The 27,237-nt window shown below is 37.8% G+C and overlaps 1 protein-coding gene across 5 annotated transcripts in view; it reads left to right on the top strand.

Moving 5' to 3' along the window:
* The window catches only part of PTPRN2 (protein tyrosine phosphatase receptor type N2), a 657,474-nt gene that overhangs the window by 233,339 nt on the left and 396,898 nt on the right, over positions 1-27,237 (top strand). For all 5 annotated transcript variants that reach the window (XM_062621502.1, XM_062621503.1, XM_062621499.1 and 2 more), the window contains 4 exons: positions 7,397-7,871; positions 15,289-15,543; positions 16,896-16,936; positions 17,800-18,170. In XM_062621502.1, coding sequence (XP_062477486.1) covers positions 7,397-7,871; positions 15,289-15,543; positions 16,896-16,936; positions 17,800-18,170 — 1,142 coding nt within the window. The remainder of the gene's footprint in view (positions 1-7,396; positions 7,872-15,288; positions 15,544-16,895; positions 16,937-17,799; positions 18,171-27,237) is intronic.

The following is a 27,237-nucleotide window of genomic DNA, read 5'->3' as shown; positions in this document are numbered from 1 at the left end:
TGGCCAAATACGGATGTATGTATCGGTGCAGGTCAGCCTAAACTCAATTTAAGATCAGTGGAGAAAAATAAGGAATTTCCTAGTTGTTATACATCTATTCTAATTTAAATATATAAATAAGACATTGTAAATTCTATCCTGTTGGCCATCCTGCATGAATCTGGTGTAGATAGCAATTTTTATTGGGAGGACTGGTACCATGCATTCGAAGATCTAACTGAATCATGGCTACAAAGCCTAGTAAAATTACAGTCAAGTTGTTTGTGGCATAAATATACAGTCTGGTGATCAAATATGACCTGTGCTTATATTTTTGAGTTAATAGTAGGTCAGGTGAAGATTCTAGTGCCGGTATTGTGCTTTTCAAGCCTTAGATCTAACACTGGCGTTTAGCTACAACCTATCGGTTTATCTATGATGTACTGACAGAATTTCAATGTCTAACACAGAAATCATAATTTCCCTTATCACACAGCAGTCTTGTAAAGAGTAATTATTTTTACAATGATCTGAAGATAAAAGCACTGTAGAGATGACGTTATAAATGATGTGTGTCAAGTCTGGAGTTAATTAATTTCTAGTAATACCCAGATGAAACATAGATTGATAGTTTTAAAATCTTAAATACTGACTGGACAATAAGATTTGCTTCTCTTTCAGGTCCCTCCCATTCCCTTCAAAATCGACTCCTTTTTGACAAATACCATGAGTTGGGAGGTTTTGTTTCTGTTATTTCTCCTTCAAGCTTGTTGTTTGTCTTCCAGATATTTGCTCACTGTATTCACTACACTGGGCTCAGTAAAAAAAGATGATGGAGCTGGTACAAACTTTAAAGTCTATTCCATATGTATTTTTAGATCAAACTCTTCAAGTGATAGAGTTCACAAAAACTGAAGCTTATCTAATCTCTGTGTGAGTGTGCTGGTGTAAACATTTCAGGACAGTGCAACAATAAATATTTTTTATGAGGGGAAAAATCCTCACCTTACCTCAAGCACTTGTCCAGCAAATGGTTGGTTGTTTTCAGTGGGGTTGTAAAACAATGTTGTAGACATGGATCCTGCAGATCTCTATTCACTCGCATTTCTTTGGGTGAAATTACTCTCTAAATTCATATGTTCGAGTTATAAATATATTGAATTGATGCTAATGTGCTCAACTTTGGCAGATGAAGATCTTCATGTTTCTGTGTAAATCATCTTTAGATAATGAGTTAGCTCAATATACCAGCATATGCCTACAGAAAATGTGTTTAAACATCATTCACTGAAACCTTAAGTAACAGACTTATTGACATATGAGCAAACTGTTCTCAGACAAGGGAAGCTGAAATAGCCTAGTATATCTACCGGCACTGATCACCAGGCTGCCCAGTTTCTACCTTCCGTTGGAGGTTGACTGTCACTTTTTGGTTCCTGTTGGTAATGTTAAGGAGCTTCTGAACACAGTAGCTTGACAGAGATAAAGCTGCCTCAAGTCTATATCCTCATATGTAACCAATAGCCAGGTGAAGCAGGTACTGCCAGTAGGCACCACGGGACCCATGGGAGCCCGTTGGCACTGGTCAGGTTATTGATGTTTATCTACCTGTAATTTTTTTCTATATATATATTTCATCCTTTACATGTGGGGACAGGTTAGGTTATCATGTAACCTTATATGTGAAACTAAGATTTTTTGTTTATGATGAGCTAATGGTGAATGCTGAGGAAAGATGATCCAGTACTCCTTTTACACCAAAAGAAACTGTTTAAACTCATAGCACAGCGATTTGTCAGAAACAAAGGTAACAACAAGCAGTTAGTTCTGAAGACTAAAGCCAGTGAGCTCCTTGGCAGTACGACAAATGGCAACTACTAATAAAAATTATTCATGTAAAGAATCTGTTGGAGAAGGTTGAAGGTCAGGCATGCAGCTAAGATCATTCTAAAAAAGATCAAGAATAACTGGGAACATTGAGACTTAAAAGTGAATTTCTTAAATACATGAAAGAAGACGATGTATTTATCATCTCTCTTTTTTCTTTTGTTTTGGAGAGTTATTTTGTTTAAGAGTGACAGATTATGCTGCTCACAATCAAATCTCTGTCAGCTGAAATTACAGCAGTAGCTTATTGGATGGTATACAGTCAGACTCTAGACAATCCTGTTGTGCTGCAGTTTCTCAACCAGAATTAAGAAGCAAATTGATCACTAGTTTTGATCAAAGGACACTTTGAGGACCTCTTTTGCTTGATCAAGCTTTTGACACTGCAGACTACAGGGTGTTAATTAACAATCTTTGCCATCTTTACTACTCTGATGTAGTTCTTAAATGGTTTCAAAGCTGTTGTAATTCTCAGAAAGAAAATAGGAGATAGTTACAGAAAATTATTAGTGAAATGGTAGGTCAGATGAGACGACTGTAACAGTGCCTGTTGCCTTAAGCCCATGAATCATGCTATCCTGTCACTGCAGGGGAGAGTGGTTTGGTCTTTTTACCATTTTCTGGATTCTGAATTAGTCTTCCAAATTCTTGGGGTTTTTCTTATGCAGTGGTTTCTTGCATGGTATAATACCATTTTCCGTAGTAAGTGAAAATGTCATTATCAGCTTGTAGAAAAGGCTTTTGCTCCATTGTTGCTAAGAAAATTTAATTCTTTCATTGGCTTTACCTATTGTTTTCGGATGAATCTAACACTGAATTTGATGCAGAGTGTGAAACATTATGTTACACAGAGGCTTGAAAAGCCACATTCCCCCCCTTTCAGCTACCTTGAACATAGCTGGAAGCCTGCTAAGATATCCTCCTGCCAGTGCAGCGCTTTATCGGAACAGCAGCTGAAATAATGAAGGCTTTGTTAGCATGGGAATGGCTACTTCAGCCGTGATGCTCTAAGGACACAGATTTACTGCTCCTCAGGTCCATCCCAGGGATTTTTGCGCTGTAATTTACTCCATGACACACTTTAGGCCCTCAAGTTTTAATGTTGGCTGGATTTCTCTCAAAGTAAAGGTAAATTGAGGTGACAAATTTACAGCCTACACTTTGATCTAGCAGTCAGGCAGTGCCACCTGTGCGCCTGTTTAGTTAGGGGTTCATATGAGAGTATATGTATTTTCTACATAGTGAGTTTGCATGAGGCAAGCATGTGTGGGTCGCAAAGTATCTAGAATGCTTCTGGTAGAAGCTAGACTTCTTTCACTCCACACGGTGAGTTAAAGTATGAGATCATTTCATTTTTGGTAACATTTGGAAACTTTTCTTTCATCCCACCACTGGTGAGGGAGGGCCTGGTTCCAGTGTTTGTTGTGGTTTTATTTTCTAATTTCAGAGAGCATGTTGCCACTATCTCAAATAGGCACAGTAAATTAAGTACTGTGGTGGAACTGTGGTCCAACCAAGCGCAGGTGGTAGCAGACAAATTAATATCTGAAAATGCATCAAACGGAAAAAAGGCAAATTAAATTGAGGAAGATTCCTTCTTTATGCATTCCTAAGGTATTTTTCGTTATCTCTATATGCCTTCAAGATTTAGATAATGTATCCTCAAGAAAGGAGGTATTTTTTTATAACTTAATTTCATTCTTTCTGCACTTGGGCGAAGTATTCAAATCAATCTACTCCTTAGTGAATATATTGAACAGCATTTATCTGTACCTTGGGTTGTATGTATCTAATCCTTGTTTTTTTTTTTTTTTTTGGTTATGTTTGTTTGTTTTTTTTTTAAGAAAATAGACTATTGCACAGTGCTTCTGCATAATATAATTTAATATGCCCTTCTGTGAACTTTCATGCAGAAAATGTCAGTCACTTACATACCTAAAACATACAAGACGTTGCCCTAACAATTCTATCTTCAGAAAGGTTAGTGAATGGGGTTTTTTGATAATGTATGAATTATTGAGATAGGTTATTTGAAAGGTGGTGATGGAGAGGAAAATCCTGCGCAGATGGAGAATAAGCTTTTTTTCTTTTAACTGAGTTTTTTTAGCAATTCAGAGGACTTCTTAAAGATATTCTGTAAGTGACATGAGATAATTGAACAGTATCTGACCTATTAAAATAATTTGTTCCTGATGGTAATAGGGACTTCTAACCCTATTCAGTATAAACCATCTGTGTGGTAACTGGATTATTCTTTCTTAGTTCTGCACATTTCATTTATTGTTTGTCTTTTGTTTTCTATTACTGTCAGAATTTTATATAAATCCACTTTAATCAAGGCTGAAAATCATTTTCTTTTTAAAATTTTCCTGCTCCCTGTTTCTCTCTGCTTCTCTATAATGTTAGAAGCTTGTCTAAAAGAACCAACATGGGATTTTACAGATCCTTCTTTTCACTGACCATGGATTATGCCATTTAACTTTGAAGTACGTCAAACTAGAAATTTCTGTATTCAGGAGGTTAGATTGCAAAAACACTTCAAATAAGATTATCACAGTGTTCTGCAATTGTTACTAATAACTTACGATGTAAATTGTCACTGGATTCTAAACTACATATATTTTTCTCCTATCTTTTTCTGTAAAAAATAGGTGTTTTTTCCCATGCCACTTAGGCAAATCAATAGTCTAGGGTTGCATTTATCCGTGCTACAATTTAACTTGGATTTCACCTTATATATTTCAGTTGGCACAGATACTTTTGGTGCTGTTCTGTTTGAGATATGGCCAGTAAGGATAGGGATTTTTCACCTCCAAGCTGAGGATTGCCATACAGCTGTGACACCCCTTTAATTAAGTTGGACTAAGCTATGTCAGATGGGCTGGTATGGGAGTGCACTGTGAAGACAGCTGAGCTGTCAGTGCTGTACTTTAATTAGAACTTCTAATATTTCATCCTTTACTTACCCGAAGTGTGACCTGTCAAGATGCTGGGAGGCTGCCCCTCCCTGTTAGAGGTGCAGCTCTGAGCCCAGGACTGGCACTTACTTACATCCAATTTGCGCACAATCATTTGGAGTTTTTTCTTGTTTTATTTCTTGGTGTGCTTGTTGTCTGCAAGAGCAGGAAATCACAGATTTATTAATGTTAAAGGATATTTGGACTTGTTAAATAGCTAATCAAAAGCCAGCCGCACCTCCTGACCCTAATCTTTCAGAAGCTGTGTCAGAGTCTCAAGCAGTTTTGCTCACCCTAAGACTTGATTTGTTAGTAAAGCTTTAGAGGCAAAAGAGGCAGCCACATAGAGGACAGAGATCCAAATTAGAGTACAGTTACACAAGATGGATTGAGGTGACTTAATGTCTTTCCAAGGCTGAATGGGGAATGTCATCTTCTCTGTCATGTTTCTCCCTTTCCCAGCACCCTGTTCTTCCTTTCCTAGTCATAGAATTATAGGATGGTTTGGGTTGGAAGGGACCTTAAAGATCACCTAGTTCCAGTGCTCCTGGACATGTTCTACTAGACCAGCTTACTCAAAGCCCCGTCCAGTCTGGCCTTGAACACTTCCAGGGATTGGGCATCCACAGCTTCTCTGGCAACCTCTTCCGATGTCTCACCACCCTCATAGTAAAGCGTTTCTTCCTAATACCTCATCTAAATTTAAACTCTGTCAGTTTAAAGCCATTAGCCCTTCTATCACTACATGCCTTTGTAAAGAAGGCCCTCTCCAGCTTCTTGTAGGCCACCTTCAGGTGCTGGAGGACTGTTCCAATGTATCCCCAGAGCCTTCTCTTCTCCAGGCTGAACAACCCCAACTCTCTCAGCATGTCTTCATAGGAGAGGTGCTCCAGCCCTTGGATCATCTTTGTGTCCCTCCTTTGGAATTCCCCAAGCAGGTCCACATCCCTCTTGTGCTGAGAGCCCCAGAGCTGAACACACTACTATAGGTAGGGTCTCATGAAAGGGGAGTAGAGGAGGAGAATCACATTCCTCAATCTGTTGGACATGCATATGGTTGGCTTTCTGAGCTGCAAGCACATGCTAGCAGGTCATGTTGAGCTTCTCGAAATAAAGATAGGTGAAGATCACCTAGTTCCAAACCCCCTGCCATGAGCAGGGACACCTCCCACCAGACCAGCTTACTCAAAGCCCCATCCAACCCGGCCTTTAACAATTACAGGGATGGGGCAGCCACAACTTCTCTGGGCAACCTGTTCTAGTGTTGCACCACCCTCAGAGTAAAGGATTTTTTCCTAATAGCTAATCTGTACCTACCCTCTTCCAGCTTAAAGCTATTCCCCCTTGTCCTATCACTACTTGCTCTTACAAAAAGTCCCTTTCCACCGTTCTTGTGCCCAGAATGTCCTCCAAAAGGTGGCAGGTTAGACAGTACCAAGGGTAAGAAAGGCAGATGGCAGTTTATGTGAATGCTCTGTAAACTTCTTGATGTGTCTAGGACTGCTTCATGCCATGCTCTGCTGTTTCTTCTAGGGTGTGAGTATCATTAGAGACTTAATTACCCCATAAAAAGAGCTGTTGAAATTGAGAGAGAAATACATAAGACTAGTAGTTTTTTTACATCTAGGATTTGCTATTAAGTATGTAAACAGCTTTCAACTTATATTTTGACAACTGGCTTCCCTCTAGGTGTTGATCAGACCAGTGCATACCCTGCAGCTGGATCACTGAACCGGAGCTACATTGCTGTTGTTTGATACAATTCCCAGGGGATATTAAAATATTTCATACACAAAGATGCTTGATCTCTGGCTCTGTATTCTTTGACACTGTCTTACTCTAGCCCAGTTTCTTGGCATTAGCAAAACATTTTTCTATGTTAAAGACCACCTGCAGAAGTTTTCTGTTGGTGGATCACAACTGAATTTTTTTGTTTGGTTGGTTTGGGTTTTTTGTTTGTCTTGTTTTGTTTATTTAAATAAAGTTGCATAAGCCATAAATCTACAAATCATGGAATGGACCTCTTCAGTCATTTATTGGGGCAGAATAACCCTCTTGGAAAGCAAGAGTCAGAGATACATGTTAGAAAATCAACTGCTTCTTATCAGAATACATAAATGTGTTCATATGGAGAGCAAAACTATTGTTGATAAATAAAATAAATAAAAATTACATTATTGATTTGAATTAGGTTTTGGTAAGTACCCTGAAAAAAAAAGTCTAGTAAAAAGCAAAGGGAAAGTGGCATTACTAAATTTTAATTTTGTCCAACTGAATAGAAATAGTGCAGATATAGTTAACATCAAGTTTGAATTGTATCATTCTCTTTCAAATCTCTTTCTCTTGCTTTTTAATAATTTAATAAGCAGTTTTACAAAATTTTTACAAAATGATGTCTCTTTAAAGCAAATTTTGCAGTTTGCATTTTGTGATCTATATACACATTATGGATTCTAGTTATTGTTTTCCTGGTTGGTAAAACACTAAGGGTTATGTCCCTTATTCCTGCATAACAATAATCATTACAAAGCCATAATGACTCAGTCCTTTTTTTCACCTTATCCTCTCTCTAGAGCTACATCTATAATGATCCTATCAGGTACTACATGATGCAAAAACCCAAAGAAAGAACAACTCCTTTGTCCCATGCATCAACAACCCATCAACAGCATGCTGACAGTCTCCATGGGAGGGCCTCCAACTCACATCAGCCAAACAAGTTCTTGCCAGAGTCAGAAATGGAGCTTGACCAAAAAACTCTGATGGCTGCGCTGCACACATACATCACTCAGAACCTGTCAGCACAAAGCAATGATAAAAACTCTCACAGCAGGACTAAAGGCTCTCAGATTTATGCTGATAAATTCTACTCTTCACAAGTCAGTCCTTTTGATGAAACTTTTGCCAAAGGAAAAGCAGAGGATCTTAAAATGAAGAAACTGATCCAACCAAGACCTGCATCTGGAGTGCTGGGGCCAACCCCTGAGAAGCTGAATCATAAATATGCTTCCATGGACAATCCAAAGGACCCTTTGAGTGTAGTGGATGGTAAAGTTGACATTTTCTTTTTTTAACTTATCTAAAGTTTCCCTTATATTTACTAAGAATTTTTGAGGTAAGAAAAAAAAAAGTAAAATTAGACATTCTGATATATCTCCTACTATTGGGATATTTATATCTACCATAATACAGTAATAATGTTCACCAGTCTAACTACTCTTTCCCTGCAAACATCTACCCACATTCTTCAACCTACCTTCCATATGCATACAGAAATATATGGCACTCAGTAAGACATAGCATTTATGTAACTTGTTATATTTTCAAGCATTGTACCAACAACACATGATCATGTGTATATCTTTGCTATCAAATCTGTTTTTATGCAGGCATCCCACACTGTATATAGGTAATGTAGAAATGCCTGCGTTTTTTTTTTAGAAATTAACATTGAGATAAATTCTGGTGCAGAACACAGGTGGGAGGAGTTTGTGAGTTATGCAGATATGTTGGTACAGAATAATGAAAGAAGGTGGGGTTACATCTAATTTTGGCTAGATGTTCTATAGCAAACAATGCATCTGCTGGATTTTTATCCTTTATTTTTTTTTTTTGTTAATGCTGTTTAACACTGACCACATCCTGATGTCTTTTGTATGTGATAGTTTGATCACATACAAAATACTTAAGATGAAGTGTTACATCTCATGGGATGCTGTTATACAGTCTGAGCGCTGCTTTCTAAGACAAGATGGGTCTTCACATTATGGATGGGGATCACACTGAGTTTAGAAAATAACTCTTTTCCACTTTGTTTCTTTAAACTAATCTAACTATTGACGTTATTCCAGTAGTTCAGAATGCCTGAAAATGAAAGAATGGATCCTCAGCCATTGCCAAGCAGTTACATCTGTTACAGTGCAGTCACCACTATCTCAATGGATTTTGGTGATATGTAAAAGGGTTTCTTTGAATGCCTGTAGTTAATACCATCCATAAAGTTTAAGGTTTTTGTTTATTTTGCTGTTTTGTTGTGTTTTTTTGTTGTTGTTTGTGGTTGTTTGTTTTTTGCTTTTTTTTTCTTCTTCTTTTAAAAAAATCTCAGAACACACAGAAATGTCAAAGTTTCAGCAGAGGAAAGATAATGCTTGCAATCTAAAAGATGCGCAGAAGCAAAAGCATTCTTGGTATGATGCCCAGAGATAATAGGTTTCAAGGAACAAGCTATAATGTAAAATCAGATCCAGGTGGCACTGTGAGTCTCTTGCACAGGTTAGACAGTTTTGTTGCTAGACTCAAAACAAACTAGGCACATGCTGGTTTCATTATCCTCCAGCTGTTCCACTTCACCTTTCCTGGTAGGAGCTAACCGGCAAAAAAAATGCTTAACGCTTTGAAGGAATAACATGTTTCACAATTCATTGGGTTGTGCTACTTTGACTTCAACATACATAATGTACCCTGTAGGAACTTCTTCCATTGCATTAGCTTTTAAACGTTGCATAGACATAAAATTATGAATTGTTTGAGTAGCAAATAATATGGTTTCCTCTCTGGTTTTAAGCTACTTAGTAGTCTCATAAGGAAGTAGTGACGACAGACCCCAGCATATTTGTTGTTCCAAATGCTATCCATTGAAATGATGATTTGGATTTGCCAGGCTGAGTGTGCCATCCCTTTCTGCTTTTAATCTCTCTTCAGTCTCTCTGGTGCTTCAGGATTTTTATGTGCTTGTGGGTTGTTTCTGTCATGCACTCTCTAAACCACAGAAATGTTGAAAATCTGGAAAGCATGGGGTGCAGTCACACAAGCTCAGTTCTCTGCAGACACAGGAGCATGACTGGGAGAACAATCCAGAAGGTAATAAGGAGATTAGCACTGAGAATTGCTGCAAACCAGTGGCAGGTTAATTAGCTAACAAGGCACCCTAAGGGAGAAATACAAGAGAAGGAAATGTGAAGCTATTTTTCTATCAGATTTAGAAACCATTACCTCTAAGAGTAGCATGATGTGTGTGGGTACTGCCTTTGTAGTCACTGTGCAACACTGGAATCATTAATCTGTCTTCTGCACCAGCTGTATTTAGAATTTGGCTCAGTTTTAAGTGATTAGTTCCAGTCTACTCATTGTTGGTATATTAAATATTGCAGAATACATTTCTCCGTTACGTTGGAAAGGTCACAAAATTAGTAATTCAGGCTGTTCGTTGTTTTCTTTTTTTCCAAAAAATACCAAACTTCTATGTTTATAGTGGAAGGATATTTTTCTACATCCACTGTCTTGCAAAGCTGTGGTCATCAATCTCTATGGTGCTCAGCTATGGAGTATAGCTAATATATGGTCAATAGCAATTCAGGTTGTTTGTTGTTTTCTTTTCCCCTCAGAATACCAAACTTCCATGTTTATAGGGAAAAGATATTTTTCTGCATGCACTGTCTTGCAAAGCTGTGGTCATCAATCTCTATGGTGCTCAGCTCTGGAGTACAGCTAATACATGGTCAATAGGGTGATATGGTATAAGAAGACATACCACCCTGTGGAACTGCTAACAAAGCTACTGCTGCCATACAATATGGTTGTCAGGCAAGCTGGCTTTGGCAGTTGTGTCAATGGAGTATGGAACTCCATTTATATCCTATACAATAAAAAGCTGTTTTCCCTAGCTACGCTGCTACTAGGGAATTCTACTGGTGAAGCTGGTATTGAAAAATACATCGTCTAAGATATACTTGCCTTTACTGTCATCATGGTTCCAAGCCAACTGTGAAAAGCAACTTGCCTTCTTCAGTTTGGAAGCTGGAGCTAAGGGAGAAATCTGATTTGCAGTACAAGCCCTTTGAAACATGGCTGAGCATTGCTGATTCTATTTAGAAGGGGTCAGTGGGGAGGTATAAAATGCAAGTACATGTGCTGCTGAAGTCATGTGCCATTACATGTATACATTACAGTATCCAACTGCTGTTTGGTCTTTCTCCAAGACTATTTTCTGATTTTAATAAATTCATTGTAATTTCCTTAATTACCCAAAGGTGTTTGTAAATATTGCACTGATATTTACACTGATATCAGCCTTATCCAATAATATGCAAATGGTATAGAAACATGGACAAATGCCATAACAAGAAGTGGAAACACCCATATTTAACGTGGACATGTATTAACATTATATCAGTAACCTCAGGAAGTTATCAAGACTCTTTATGTAGACTTCCATTTCACAAGGCTGTTACAAACATTTTGCTAACAATTCCTCCTAGTGTACTGAAAGAATGATGTTCCTCATAGAATGGTTAGGGTTGGAAACGTCCTTAAGATCATCTAGTTCCAACCTTCCTGCCATGGACAGGGATGCCTCACCCTAGACTATGTTTCCCGAGGCTCTGTCCAACCTGGCCTTGAACACTGCCAGGGCTGGAGCATTCACCACTCCTTTGGGCAACCTGTTCCAGTGCCTCACCACCCTCACAGTAAAGAACTTCTTCCTTATATTTAACCTGAACTTCCCTTGTTTAGGTTTAACCTCATTTCCTCTTGTCCTGTCACTACAGTCCCTAATGAAGCAATTCTTTACGGGCACCACAGGAACCTTATCCGCCTCCACAGTACATAGAGGTTCTGGTTGGGCTGGGCCAGCCCTTTTGGCAGATCCTCTAGTGCTGACCAACCAGGTGGTCTTTGCTAAATGTGTATCCCAATGTTTGAAAATCCCACCACCCATTGCTTTCAGTGTGGTTTTTAACAGCCCATTGTGCCAATGTTTGATTTTCCCAGAGGTTGGTGCATGGTAGGGGATGTGATATACTCACTCAATGCCATGCTCCTTGGCACAAATGTCTATAGGGCTGTTCCAGAAATGAGTCCCATTGTCTGACTCAATTCTCTCTGGGGTGCCTTGTAGCCACAAAATCTGTTTCTCAAGGCCCAGGATAGTGTTCCGGGCAGTGGCATGGGGCACAGCGTATGTTTCCAGCCATCCAGTGGTTGTTTCCACCATGGTAAGCACATGGCACTTGCCTTGGCAGGTTGGTGGGAGTGTGATATAGTCAATCTGCCAGGCCTCCCCATATTTGTACTTCAGCCATCGTCCTCCATACCACAGGGTCTTTAACCACTTTTTCACATTCATGAGTAACCTGGGTGATAGTGTCCATTGTTAAGTCCACCCCTTGATCACAACCCCATCTTTATGTTTCATCTCTGTCTTTGATGGCCTGAGGTGACATGGGCCCACTGGGCTAAAAATAATTCACCCTTACATTGCTAGTCTAAATTCATCTGAGCCACTTCGGTCTTAGCCAGTAGTGCCTAAGTTTTGCTAACACTGACATAAGTATTTAGGTGATTGTTTGATGAACTTTGCCCAGGTGATATTAACAAGGGCAGGAATAGCTGCATCAGAGGAGCAGAAGGCTCCTCTATAGGTTTGTTATAGAGTGGGTGGCCTGTGCCTATTCATTTTCTCATGTGCCCGCTCCCCCTTTCCATTTTGTTCGAGATTGAGACTGCTTTGTTATTGACTGTGAACCTGTGTAAGGGGACTAGAAAGATAAGTTGTGGCTAAGATAATAGGTAGAGAGAAATGCTGGTTAGGAAAAAATGAAACAGAATGGAAATGACAAGACTATATTGACTGCATATTGTTGAGTAGCTCAGTGGTTGGTCTTGGCAGCTGGCTATGAAATAACCAAAATAAACAAAATCTAGCAGTGCTACATTAATAGCTCTTTGAATTATATATGTCCTGAAATAGAATTATCTTTTAAGATGTATCTTCAAATATTGATGCCTTAGTTGAAAAGTTCTAATTTTGATTTTGATCTGACAGAATGTCTTTGCTGATTTTATTAGCTCTGGTCCAATAATTTAGGATTTTCTGTCAGGTTATTGTCTAATAGTCCTATAAAACATAAGAACAGATAAGATAGGCAAACAGATGCAAGGCATCTGCAGTAATCTGGCAATGCTGGTATTTCCAACAGCTTAATTTACCACATTGCTGCTCTGAGTAGCATCTTCTCCAAATGGCCATCTTCCAGGTAGCTGTTGTACTTCTCAAAAACATTTATTGAACTCGGTGTGATGAAGTCTAGTGAAAACTTTTGTTGCTGTCTGGATCAATTTGCTCTTACGGATTATGTTCACAAACAAAAACATTTGGTCATTATGTTTTTACTATATTATTAGATTCATAACAGGGGATGGATATAGTACAACAAAATGTGGGAAGTAAAGTGTTCACAGTTTTCTGTGAAGCATTACTCAGTTTCCTTCAAACTTTAGTCCTAATTTTGCTGCCTCCAAATATCTTGGCCCAGAGATTTTGGCATAAATTGTAAAATTAAATCTGTTATGCTAATCATTGAATACTTGCTTTCCTGTACAAAGCACTCTGTTATTTCAGTATGATACCATACTCTTTGTTGGCTGCCACAGTTTAAAGCAGCATTATAGATTTAACCTTTTTATTGACGGCTGCACTTAAATTGTGTTTACAATTATGTTTTTTTTAAGTATTTTGAAAGTTCACAGCATATGACTTCAGCTCAATTTTATAATGAAATCAGTAGAATTTTGTAATATCAATATGGTAGATTGTTGGAAAGATGTGCCTTTTAGCCTGGAAAGGAAAGTGCATCAAAGAACCACCTTCCCAAGTGCCAAAACTCTCTTTGACACAAGTAAACCTACTATTTAAACTGCTTAAATTATCTTGGTTTATACTGGCTAATTAGTTTAGGGAAAATAGCATTAGTTTATTTGGTGACTTATGGGTTGAGTTGGGGGAAATTAATCTCTGCTTTGAGATGGCATTGAGAAGCTGATGGTCAGCTGCAGGCTCTAATCTCTGCAGCTAACACTCTGGGGTCCAAAAATTGCCAGACACGTCCAAGGTCTTAGCCTCTTTTCCCTCAGTGACAAATAATCCCGTGTTCTTGTCTCCCTGCAAAATCACAGATGTTCTGCTGCTTCTTCCTAGTTAAGAGAACAGAAGTCTTTAGCTACTTCTCCTTTCCTAGTCTAGTTCTTCCTCCTTTCCTGTGAAAAACAAACTTCCTCTTTAGCCCTTTTTCTGGTAATGTTTTCTCCTTTGCACACCTACTTTTTAATTCACTTTTATGTAAGCCTGAAAGCTGATAACCTGTTACTAGATGATCTTAAGGTCCTTTCCAACCCTAATGATTCTATGATTCTATGATGAAGAACATGTCAAACCACAAGGATTAACAAAGAGAATGTTACTATAAGAAAATACGTTGGATGTTGCCTTCAAACTGCTTATATATAAACTAATACATTCAGCAGAGTTTTAAAAACAGTCCTTATCTTCCTCTCCTTACACAATATTACCTATGTGAGTTTTCTTGCTTGCATGCATATTCATATGTATACTAAATTCCTGTCAGCATGAACAAGCAGAACAGAGGCATGATTGAAAACGGTTTGGGTATATTGGAGTAAGCCCTATACTTAGTGTCTCATACTCCAAGGGACCTTAGGCTGAGTTTTGCAGAATTATGCAAAATGGTACTGAAGGATATATTCAATATATGCAGTTCAGAAAAGTAACTTTCCTGAAGAGCTGTTATGTACACTTAACTCACCTTTAATATCCATTGTCCTTGAGTTTCCTTGTCTTCAAAACTCTTCTCACATCAAGGTTGTTTTGTTGTTTTGGTTTTTGGTGTGGTTTGTTTTTTTTTTTGTTTTTTGGTTTGTTTGGGTTTTTTTTCCTACTAAATGTAAGTCTGTTTGCTTTTTCTGTCCTGGAACATCATCTTAACATTTCTTTCTTCAGTGTGACTGGTAAAACGCTCATAGCTAACAAACCAAAACAGTAGAGTTCACTTTTGACAAAATACATATTTTTCAAGAGAAATCAATACAGTTTAGAAGGTTTGTCCATTGCATACCCATATATGTAATGGACATTTATCCATATCCCCTTCTAATTGAAGAGGGGTATTTTCTTGAAAGATTAAATATCTGAGTCTTTTTTCCCTCAAAACTCTATGTAGCTATTTACCTTGCAAAAAGCAAATCACCAAAGAAACCTGATGTCTAATAAGCAGTAGTATTTGCACTCTTGTTGTAGCTAAAATACATTAAGCTACCTTAACACTTGTCTCAGTATTTTGAGTCAGTTTAGACTAGGAAACAAGCTCTTGTGAAGAAAAAATGACAGCTTTATTCCCCTCTCTTTAGGACAACTTGCTGGGTTGAAGTGGCATACATCTGCCAGTGCCTGTCATGAATTCACCTTATCATAAACTCTAGCACCCATTTATAACACTGCATTTTCTGTAAAGATGGCAGCATGAATGTGTATACACTCCTTTGGAAAACAGACGCTCTTCTCGAAGGAAAAGATATCTTTTAGGAAAAAATGAAAGATCTTTACTGACACAAGCACGTATGTTTCATGTATGCAGCTAAATCTTGTGTTTATGTTTTTTTTGTGATCCAGAGACACTTATTAAAGTTGTCTTGAAGGACCTAGAGAAACACCAAGTAAATGTGGAGAATCTCAGCTCAACAGAACTGGATGAGATTGCTGATACTATTGCCAATGCAATTCAAACTGTTGACATTCAGGAAGAAACTGAAGAGGGTGCTGGAAAAACTAAAGAAAACAAAACAGAAGCACAAACGAGGACAGGAGATGCTCAAGGAAGGGCAGAGATTCAGATTGGATTAATGGAAAACAGTGTTAATATACCAGGTATTGATTCTAAGAATTAAGTACAGCAAAAGATAGCTACCCTAATTTTCCTTTAGTGTTTCATATTTGGCCTAGACTTTTTAAAATAAGCTTTAGAGAAGACTGGAAGGGAAGTTTCTCTGTTTTCCCCTCAAAAGGCTGCAGAATTTTAGCTTTGCTTTCTTTTTATTGCAGATATATTATTTATGAAAATGCATCTGTTTGTGAACCTTTGGGTGTCAAGCTTCACAAACAAAATAAACCTACACACCCGCTTATATTGAAATAAAAATTGCTTTATGCTGTGTGGTCTTAATTTCCCTTTCTTTAAAATGAAATTTTTAAGAAAAATTAAAATGAAAAACTATTACATTCCAAGAATGTGTTTTGAAATATGTGGGGAAAAAATATGTTTTACAGATAGTCATTCTTTAGTGTGCCACAATTACTTGCAGTACAAAATCTTAGGTGTAGGTAGAAAACTGCTCATTCCTTTTCCTGCTTAGGGGACTAGAAGAGTTATTATGGTTATTTGCTTCTGTCTGGACACACATTTTCCTGATGATGCAGATTCAGGAGCTACAGTAATTGCCATTAATAAGTTGATACCACAGTGGGGCATAAGTTGCCACACACCCATTCTGTATTTTCGGAATCTTATGATATCTAGGACACCAAATACTACATATGCTATAAGTCATAAACAGTGAATTTTACTTGCTCTCTTTTTTCTTGGTAATATACTGAAATCTTTACTAGTTAGGAATATTCTGTTTATTTTAATTGCCAGTTGTTTTTTTAGATTAAAATGATCAGACTTGAGGGTTTGTCCTGAATCTTATTGCAAAAGATGAATAAGACTCAGTTTATAAATCAAACCCAGCATTATTTAACTGAAGTTAATGATGTGACTTCGTATCATCAGCTAACAGTAGTTAAGCTGCAACATGATACTGGTAGATCATATCTTTTAAAATAAGTTGTCTTCCAGCAAAATCAGTATGAGAAATGTATGTTTCCTTTTTCTTTACTATAAATGTCAACTCAGATAGCTAGAGCTACCTTAATGTTTCTTTTTCTTAGATATTGATAAACTGATATGAAGATTGAACACTTAATTAGCAAAATAACACTATTACATTTGCTCTTGAAGTACTCAGTCTATTGATCTTGTATTAATTTGCTATCAAAGTAGGGTTAGAAAAACAATACTGAATTATGCAGTGCTCTTTAGTCTGCCCTTTCAGCTTTGATGTCTTAATGTTTAAAATGCATGAAAAGGCCACCACTAAAAGTAGCCTATAGGCGGGGTTTGCTTCATATATAGTGCTTTCCTTTCATAACTATGTATTTGTGCTTTTCATGTCCTACAGACATTGGAGTGCATGAAGCCACTGCAAGAACTGATAAAGAGGTAGAGTACCAAAACAAGTATTCCATCTCAGAATGTCAGGTTAATATGCAGTTTAAAATATGAATATGAAGTTTAAAAGCATACTTCTGAAATACAATGCCTGTTTTGTGTCTTCTGTGCATACAATTCAACACCTCAGCATTGGGTATTGAAGGCATATTGTTGTTGATGCACTTAATGAGCATTTATTTAAATCTCACCCAGTTGTTTTTTTTTTCCAGTACAAAAAAGCAAAGTCAAGTCCTGTTTTGCCTTTCTTTCATTGATAGACACAATTCATAACAGATCCCAAAGTTCAGCCAAATTCAGGCTTTTCCTTAGGTTAGTAGATTTTGAGTATTGAGGTGTTCATGAAAACATCCTTCTTTCATCTGCCCCTTGATTCTTGGTTTTGGGGAATGTAAGCACCCTTGCTCAGATAATCTGTCTGGTTTTCAGAAGCAAATAAGTAAACATACTCCTTCTGAGGGCATAGGTTTGTGGGAAGATTCAAGATTTCCTCTCCTTTCAGGGGATCTGTCATTCTTCACTTTCACACTTTACTTCCAAATTGTTGAATATCAGAGGTATTTCTAAAGCTCCAGGCATTACATCTCATACCATAGGTGGTAACACCAAATTTGGGATTTTAATCCAGATTACTTCTGCAATATTCCTCATAAACTTTGAACCATATCCTGTAGTTTTATGTCCAATATTCAGCCATTTTTGAGAAACTTAAGAAATGGCCATGCGACATGTATATTGAATGGACTCCACCGTATCAATAAGAGTTTGAAAGATTGCATCCAGACTGAGTTCAGTATACCATTCCTGTGTTTTGTTTTAAAGGTAATAATACTATTTTTAAATAATATTTACAGAATACTTCAAGACTAGTTAACTTCTTGAATGAGAATGCATTACCTGAAAATATACCTGAAGATCTTACACCTGAAAAATCTCCTAAGACAGAAACCAAGAAATCTGAAGACACTGGCTCTTCTTCCTCAGAAGAAGTAAATGCTGGTGTGGAAGATGTTAAAAGCGAGACTTTCACAAGGGAACTGACAGCTGCAAAGAACAGTGAATCTGACTTTAAAGACCCAAATGAAACCCGCTACTGGATTAAGGACTCTTTAATGCAGGATGGAAACTCCCATGGAAAGCCTCAGAATAACATGGGACAAGGCTTACAACTTGAAGTAAAGTCTTCTGAGGAGAAAGAATATGGCTATATTGTGACTATGAAAGAGTAAGTATAGCAGCCAATATGAATGGCATTTTTAACTGTAGAAAAGATAAAGTCATTGCACCTAATGAAATATGAATGCACAAGAGGAAAATGCCATGGGCCTGATTTTTAATACATCTGAAACTGTTTGGAATCTGTTCAGTACTTTGATGAAAATACAAGAAAACAGTTCAATCTTCTTATAGTTGCCTTTCCTCCAGTGCAGAAGATATTTATTGTGCAGGTCTTTTGCTCAGACCTCTATCTTCTCATGTTCCTGTGACCTTCCAATATGTCAGTAAGTGTGCTTATGGTTAGGATGTGGGCTTTAAATATTTGACTTGAAAGTAGCCTAAATATCAATGCCTGAGTCATTCTTTAAAAAAATGGCACACAATAATAAAGCACAATATTTTCTCTCTGGTTTTGATCTGAAAATGCCACATGTAGGAATCCAAGCATCACATATGCAGCTAGTTTAGAAAGGAAGACCTAATGATTTCAGGTTATGTCTGTAATTAATCTGACATTTAATACTATACTTTCAAAAGACAGCTTTTTTTCCCCTAGGGATACAGCTTCTTACAGGAGCACATAGGAGTTTAGACCAATGTGGTGGGCATTTTTACATCCTTCCTCCCCCCCCTCCCCCCCCCAAGAACAATGTTATCTTTTTTTTTTTTAGCAACCCCAACTCGTCTTCTGTGAGAAATTAGCAATTTCTAGGATGGGCTTGAAAATTTCTGCCCAGAAACTACAGAGAAACAGAGACAGAAACTTCATTAGCATGGATTGATTATTTGGTCTCTCTCAGAATTATTAATGGGATTGAAGGCAATAGGATTGTGGAGGATTCGTGTTTTTACCTTACTGTGTTACTTTGAAATGCATGTGACTGTATATCAGAGGGAGCTCCTTGTTCACCTTCTCCAAAAGGCTACACTTGAGAAAGATGGGATCATTAAGAAAGGATGGCATTTGTGGGGGGAGAGATTTTATACAGTGCATGGAAGGACAGAGAGTGAAAACTGAGGCTTGGCAGCCTGAAACCATCAGAGACAGACAGAGACTAAGACTTCTCAAAAAGGAGGGGACAAACACCCCTTCCTCAGCGACAGTGGAAAGAACATATTTCATAAGGACTCAGAGGTTACCCTGCTGAAAAGAAAAGTTACTTAGGCACTAGAATGAGAGATGCTGAAGGAAAGCGCTCAACTTGTGAGGTCATAGTGGGAATGAGAGTTATATTAATAGATCCTGGCATTGTTATCATGTTCCATCCTGAGTTTTATTTTCACCATTTTAGTGTTTTCACTAAAATGAAAGTTTTTCATTTGTGTGTGTATTTTTCACTTCTAAAGTGTATTTTTCACTTTCTAAAGAAACCCAGCTCTTGAGTTTAGAAAAGATGTTTGGGGAGTTTTGGAGTACTTGCTTTACAGAGTCCCAAATGATTTGAGGTCCTCAAACTTCTGTTAACTTATCTGTATGTCAACAACCACTGTTAATAACTATTTAATGACCAAGTGCTTTGAATTTAATTAGTTTTAGAATGCTTTTGCATTTACATTTTTCAGTTGTTTTCCTGTAACATTCATTTTCATTGGCTGGTTTCTGTAGCAGGCTCACTATTCTCAAGAACCTGCTCGAGGAGAAAACCAATTACAGAGTATTCTAACTGTTCCTTTATCTAGGTTGTACCATAGCCCTTCAGGTAGGTTGCATTTCTATTTGCTTTTTGCAGAAGGGGCACTTAGTCTCAGTCTGTGTTTTTGAAATCAGACTAACTGAAATTCATGGGATAGCCTAGTTTAACCCCACCTCTTGGTTCTTGCCTATGAATACTATGTGAATCAGTAGAAGCTGTTTTTTCCCCAGCTTAGTACTTCTTTCCCCAGGCCTTTTAACTCCAACTTTTATATCCAACAGTATCTTAACCACACCACCTCCCTTGACTACACACACTTATTTGGCTCATAAATTCCCTAAAAACCTTAGAGCTTTCAAAACTCAGTGTAATGGGAGACCTGACTTTTCAGTCTTCACAACATGTAGATTCTTCACTGTGTCATTTTAGGAGGTTTTCTTCCTAGCTAGTTCCCTGCTGATGGGGTTTCCCCTAATTATGTCTATTATCATTCAGTGAAACTTGCTGAAGAAGGTTATTTGTCTGAAGGCTCTTGGTTCTAGAGGACTCTCTATACACAAATTTTTCATTTTCTTTACCACTGTCAATACCAGAAAGACAAAAAGTATTTTTCTTGTATACTAGATTATGAATACCTTTGGGGCAAATGCTTTTAGATAAACATTGGAATGTTAAAAATGCTCATAAACAATGAGAAAAATTTTGCAGTAGTTTAGATCATAAATTCAAAAATATAAGCTTATCAAACCAATTTTAGTTTCCACTGGCAACCAGCTCATTCCACAAAGCATGTACTGTTGGTATTCAGAAAATTTAACTGATCACTCTTTGCTACATTCTTAGCACCTTGAGTGCAACTAGATGTCATCTTCTCCAAAGACACCGTAGAGAAGAAGATAATAAGCTTTCATGCTTTTTTTTTCTTTTCAAATTCCTAATCTAGAATGAGTTAATTATTAAAGAGAATTAGGTGTTTGAGTTGAACTAAAGAAAAAATTCCTTTTGTACCAGGATTATGTTGCATCTGATCTGCAGCAAACTGATTTTGGTTCAGGGTTCTTAGCCAGTGACTTACATCTCTCCAATGATTTGACCCTCCTCAGCATTTCAACTGCATAATATACTGATTTAATTTTTGTTGTTGCTGTTGTTAAACTTGTTTGTTTTGAATAGGTTTATCAGAAATGTAAGAGTAAAATATAACCCCCATATTTCACAAAACAAAATTACATATTCTTAAGTTTTGTAAGAATAACAAGACCTGTTCAGGAAATTCCAAATGCTAAAATTGGACTTGTCCACTCTGCAGGACCAGTGAAATACTTTCTACAACAGTTCATGTGTCTATACATATTATTATTTCCCACAACCATTTCTTTAGTACATAAAGTGACCTTAGAGAGCAGTTGTAGCTGTTTAACTGAGAGTTTCGGTAAGGACTTGTTTTCATGAATGTCGCTGTAATTGCATTTTTTTTTCTTGGGGGAGTGAGGAGAAAGTGATGTTGGTTAATGATCAGTGCACAGAAGGGAAAGTTTAATGTCCTTTTAAGGAATGTTTCTTTAGTAAGCTTCCTGTATCATTAAGTACCAGAAATCTAACTGGCCGTCTACAGGAAATAAATAGTATTAATAACTTTAAGTTATAGGTAACTGTACATGCATGTTATATATTTAGATATATATAGATGTACTGCACATTTATAAATGGACTGCACATGCATGTTATATTCATGCAGTGGAGTAAAGGGTCGGAGCTATTCCTAGTCAGCTCTTTAATCCATGTCAATCTAAAAATCACTCTTGCTTGAGAGGTGAATGTAAGTACTCAGGAAATTGATTTCATAATTGATCTTTGATATTTTTAGGATTGAACTTGATGATCTCAAAGATCTTTTCCAACCTAATTCTGTGATTTTCTGTTTAGATCTTTATGCTTTTTAAAAGTTCTCTATGTTTAATAAAGTGTAAGCTGGAGCTACAGGTAGACATGAAATCTTTATAACAGCCTGTTAGACAAATTAACATTTGAAGTATCTTTCTTGCAGCAGTTAGCGCATTTAAAAGTATAAAACTAAAATTGTGATTTATGTGGGTGTTTTTAATCCACTCTTAACTTGAGAGCACAAAATGAAACGCCAAAATTTAATGAGAGGTACTTATTTATTTTCCAGTACTACATCTTTGTATGGTCTGCTACAGCCAATACTACATTTTTGTATGGTTTTCTTCTTTCTCCATAAAGCAATAGGTCATAGTTTCAATGCATCAATTTTTATTTGCCACAGGTGGTTGTTTTTTTTTTTTTTGAGCAAAAAAGCTTCATTTTTACAGCTGAAACTGCTGTCTTTTGGTGAGAAAAGAAAGTAGTCCAACATATTTGTACACTGGGGATAACAGCTTGAGTTTTTTCACCTGATCTCAAAATGGAACTGTAACAATTAAACTAAAAAGATTATACTGGCAGAACTTGGAGGTTTTTGGTCATGGGTCAGTTTACATGACAGCAGGCCTGCTGGCAACAGACCTGTCGCAAAGGGAGAAATGTATCTTTGGACAGGAGTTAGCAGGGCTCATTGAAAAGAGCTTTAAGCTAGTTTTGAAAGGAGAAAGGGATAAAACTAGGCTCACTAGAGATAAGCCTGGGGGTGGCATGCAAGTGCTTGAGTGATGGTACTCCTTCAGTCTGTCATCTCAGTGGAGATAGGGGATGGAGATCCATGCAGCAGCAAAGACACCAGTGTTATTGACGTGTTAGAAACCATGACAGTGCCTGAGAATGGTCAGATAGGAATTAGGGCTTCTGCTCCCAAAAAGGTGATGGGATCAGTAGCCCAACTGAAGGGCACCTACACCAATGCACACAGTTGGCAGTTGGTCACAATTGGTGTTCCCCAGGGCTCCGTACTGGGTCCAGTTATATTTAATATCTTTATCAATGATCTGGATGAGGGGATCGAGTGCATCCCTCAGTAAGTTTGCAGGCAACACCAACTTGAGTGGGATTTTTATTCTACTTGAGGGTAAGAAGGCTCTACAGAGGGATCTGGACAGGCTGGATTGATGGGCTAAGGCCAATCGTATGAGGATCAGGAAGGCCAAGTGCCATGTCCTGCATTTGGGTCATAACAACCCCATGCAATGCTACAAGCTTGGGGAAGAGTGTCTGGAAAGCTGCCTGATGGAAAAGGACCTGGGCGTGTTGCTCATCCAGCTATGAATATGAGCCAGCTTGTTCCCAGGTGGTCAAGAAGGCCAAAAGCATTCTGGCTCATATCAGATATAGGCTGGCCAGCAAGACTAGGAAAGAGATTGTCCCACTGTACTTGACACTGGTGAGGCCAAACCTCAAATACTGTGCTCAGTTTGGGGCACCTCATTACAAGGGATACACTGAGGTGCTGGAGTGTGTCTAAAGAGCAATGAAGCTGGTGAAGGCTCCAGAGCAAAAGTCTTATGGGGGAGTGGCTGAGGGAACTGGCGTTGTTCAGCCTGGAGAAAAGGAAGCTGAAGGGACACCTTATTGCTCTCTACAACTACCTGAAAGGAGGTTTTAGTGAGTTGGCATTGGGTAAGCTGCCCTAGTTGATGGAGACACCATCCCTGGAGGTATTCAGAAGCCATGTGGATGTGGTGATTAAGGGCATGGTTTAGTGGTTTGTTGTCAGTGCTATGATAACGGTTGGACTTGTTGATCTTAAAGGTCTAAACAGTTATATGATTCTATGGTTCTACTCAGTGCTATAGTTGATAGATGTCAGGTGTGATCCATGCACTATGAGATTCTCGGGCTTCTACAGCTTTGCGAGTGTGATCCAAGGAGCTACTAAGACTGCTTCAGTGAACGCCTAAGGTGCCAGCTTTTAATTGTGCCACAAAGCAAAGATTTCCATGTGATTCTTGAAGAAAAGATTTGTGATAAAGACTTGTCAAAACAGCAGTCTGATTGTCAGTGGCAAGAACAATAGGTTACTCCTGATGTGTTTGTTGAGTGACCTTTCAGATGGTTGAAGCAGTGAAATCCATACCAATCCATAATATCCATCAGCACTAAGCTTCAGAGTGAATTGACAATTTCAGTGGAGAAAATTGTCCAACAAATCCTCCACTGTGCTGCTTCAGTGCATTATTATGCCAACAAACCAGTCAAATTGAGCAATTTACTTTTTTGCTCTTTCTTCCTACAAAAAATTGGTATTCTACCACTGTAGGATTTGTGTGGAAGAGGTTTGTTTCTTTCTCAAGAAAGAACTTTTTCTTTCTCGAGAAAGAGCTTTGAACTGTTTCTACTAAGTTTAGCACAGAAATTCCAAAGTAATCTTATAAAACAAAGTTAGCTAGAGGATGTTATTTTCATCTGTATGCTACTTTGGCTGTAGTTATAAAATACCTCTCCATTATGAAGCAGGATTAAGTCAGTGTGAGATCTCAAATCAGAGGAGTCTTTGCCTTTGGACAAAAAACCTCTTCCTATTTTCTGAAATTCTAGTTCTTCAGGTATGGCAAAAATGTCAACACTCCCATTTGTCTGGCAGGTTATGCTCTAAGCTGAGGGCCAAGATTGCTCAATCAAACCATTTGAACAATGTTTGCATCCTGAGCCTCTCATGAGGAAACCCAAAGCCTGGCTTTCCAGAACATGTAGTTCTTACCACCTCCAGTAAAACTAAATGCAAGCTGCTGAATGCTCAGCAGTTTAAATAGTCAGACTGGTGCAATTTCTTAAATATGAGATTGAGTAGTTTAATACATTAAGAAAAATCCTAATTTGAGAGTAGAAAGTTCATCTCTTAATTGCTTATCAGTCTTTTGAGTTTTGAAGGCAAGTCATGCTTTTCTGAAGCCATGCTTGGACACTCAATGCAGAGGAACCCGTGCTCTTTTGTTATTTAACAGAATGCATGTGCTTGAAGTTTTTAATGTAAATGCAAGACCACAGGCAGCTCAGGGCAGCACTGTTATCTTGTGAGCCAACTTCTGGCATTGTTGTATTAGTCAGTTCCTGGATATTTTGTGTTTTGTCATATGTTACCTCTTGATTCCAGACTGCCTGTATAAAAAAAAAATGTAGGCCGTAAATCTGTTCACAATGTGTTAACTTAATTGCATCATACATGTATTTCTGTGCATTTAATTTGAGGTAGCTGGTATTCTGTTCAAATGCTGTGAAAAAGCTGAAAATGGATCTTGTGTTCATAATATAAAACTGCCATGGAATATGATTAGTCTGACCCATTTAACATGCTGAAGGGATAGGTTAATTCCAAATGCTTGATATTGTTTCTCCACCTTTACAAAGGTGATAAATGGTACTGCTTTGCAGTTAATGATTGCTTTCTGAAGGATCATGTTCAGGTTAGGCCCCTGAAGCTGGGTTGTACAGAACTCTTAGTTTATTCCCCAAGTTTTCAGTTTTCTTAGGCAAGTCATTAAAGAATTGTATTTTTATGATCTTCATTACTTGATTTCCTTACCAGGTTAAAATATTTAGTGCATTTTAATTGCATTTTAAAATTAAATTTAAAGTAAAGAGGAGAAAATTATTCATAATATGTACAGCAGTGAACAGGGCTAATAGGTTTTATTGTTCTTTGTTACAGGAAGGTCTCAATGTTTCTTAGAAGGTGAGCTTTTGTATCCCATGAAGCTTTTCAGGTCTTTTTTAGGAAATAATAACAAAATGTTCTTGTCTTTTAATACATATATTCTAAAAGAAACACTGATTTGACCTTCTCTGCATATCTCAATGTCCTCTTTGAAATTGTTATTCTACCTCCAAGTGCAGTGTATCAAGGGAAAAAGATTTGTGCATATTGTTTACTGAATTTCTACAACTAGCCTTAAAAACTAAAAGAAATTATAAACATTGATAAAACAGGCTTTTGCTACTAAAGTCTGTTAAAATCAGCAAGAGACAGAGACAGCATTGCTCATATTAAAAAATAAGTTAAATGTAAATTTTTATCCCTTTGTCACTTTCCCTAACAGTCTCTACCCTTGTAAGTTCCATAAATGTCCATTGTTGATATTAAAGACAAAAGTTTTACCTCTGATAACATAGCTTGACCCCCTACCTAAATAATACAGATAGAAAATACTTGCCTATGAATTTATCCAGTAGAGACAATTCTGTCATTGTGTCTCAGCACTGTAACAGGGGGAGAGCCATAGATCTAGAACCTTCATTGGCTAACTCTTTACATGCAATTATTCATCCTTCCAGAATTTCCTAGACATAAAATCACTATTCCCTCTTTAGTCTTCTGCTTTCCCTGTGATACTTAGAAAGTGACAGAGATCAAATCCCCCCATATTACTGCTTCACTGCCTCAATTCTGATATTACATATTCCCATAGGAAAATGGTACTTCATGCTTTTTATTCATGCACAAGAAAATAACAGAGAAATGGTAGTTACCATAGCTTTGCATAGAGAGCATGAATACTGGTGTGTTTTGTTCAATACAACAGTTCAGCTTTGAATATATTGAATTTCTTATCTGTTGTATGTGCAGAGATAAGATGATAGCCTGTTCTACTTCTGTTGCCCTTAGCTTTTGTGCTTGCAAAATCTGCTGAAATATCCCAGAAAATGATTCTCACCTGCTGATGTAGATCACATTACACAAGAGAAGAGTCCTGTGGGTCCATATTTGCCTCCTCTTAGGGCTTTGCTTCCCCTGATGTTTTCCTCCGCTTTCTAATGGGACCAGCTTTGCATTTTAACCTCTAGAGGAATATCCAGAGCAAAATTTTCAATTGGTGTTGACCAGGTGATCTGTCACACTAGCAACAGTAGTGGCAAGGAATCACTCTGGTCCCTTGAACTCATGAAAGGCAACAGGTAATTGCAGGACTGTGCCTGGAGTCCCCAGTAGTGCCACGAGGACCAGCTCACGTTTGTATCTCCCTGCTTAGCTGGACAGATATGTCTGTCAGCCTAGTTTCCCAGAACACACATTCCCAGACACTCCAATTTCTCTCTTTCCATGCCTTCTGTGCCACGTTATCGTTCCTTGTGCAGGTCTCACGCATCAGCTCTTTTGGGAGAGCAGATGGTGCAGATACTCCGTAACATCTCTGTGAGCAGGTCCAGGTTACTTTACTGGCTGCAGGCTATAGACCTTTAATCACTGAGGATGAGTGTTACATATTCCTGAGCTAGGGATGGGGCTGGGAGCTGTGCTTTGTTTTTATAAACAGTGGTAGTCATTAAAACCCTGAGATGCTGCAATATCTCACAATAACATATGGTCAATATTTTTAGTATTTCACAGTGGGTTTTTTGGTAATTATTATGTAGTTCATTATAAAAGAGCGATGAATTTTAAGCTTTTGAAATGAATGAGAGGGAGAAAGCCAAAGATCAGGATTCCTGGGAATGAAGGAAAATGAGTCATAATGCAGCCTATTATCTACCAGTATTTTTCATAAGTGCCAT

Source organism: Pezoporus occidentalis, unplaced genomic scaffold (genome assembly GCF_034315485.1).
Source record: "Pezoporus occidentalis ecotype Australia unplaced genomic scaffold, CSIRO_AGI_Poc_V1 ctg23, whole genome shotgun sequence".
NCBI classification, from domain to species: Eukaryota; Metazoa; Chordata; class Aves; order Psittaciformes; family Psittacidae; genus Pezoporus; species Pezoporus occidentalis.
The sequence above is the reverse complement of the archived record's forward strand: the minus strand, read 5'-3'. Positions and strand labels throughout refer to the sequence as shown.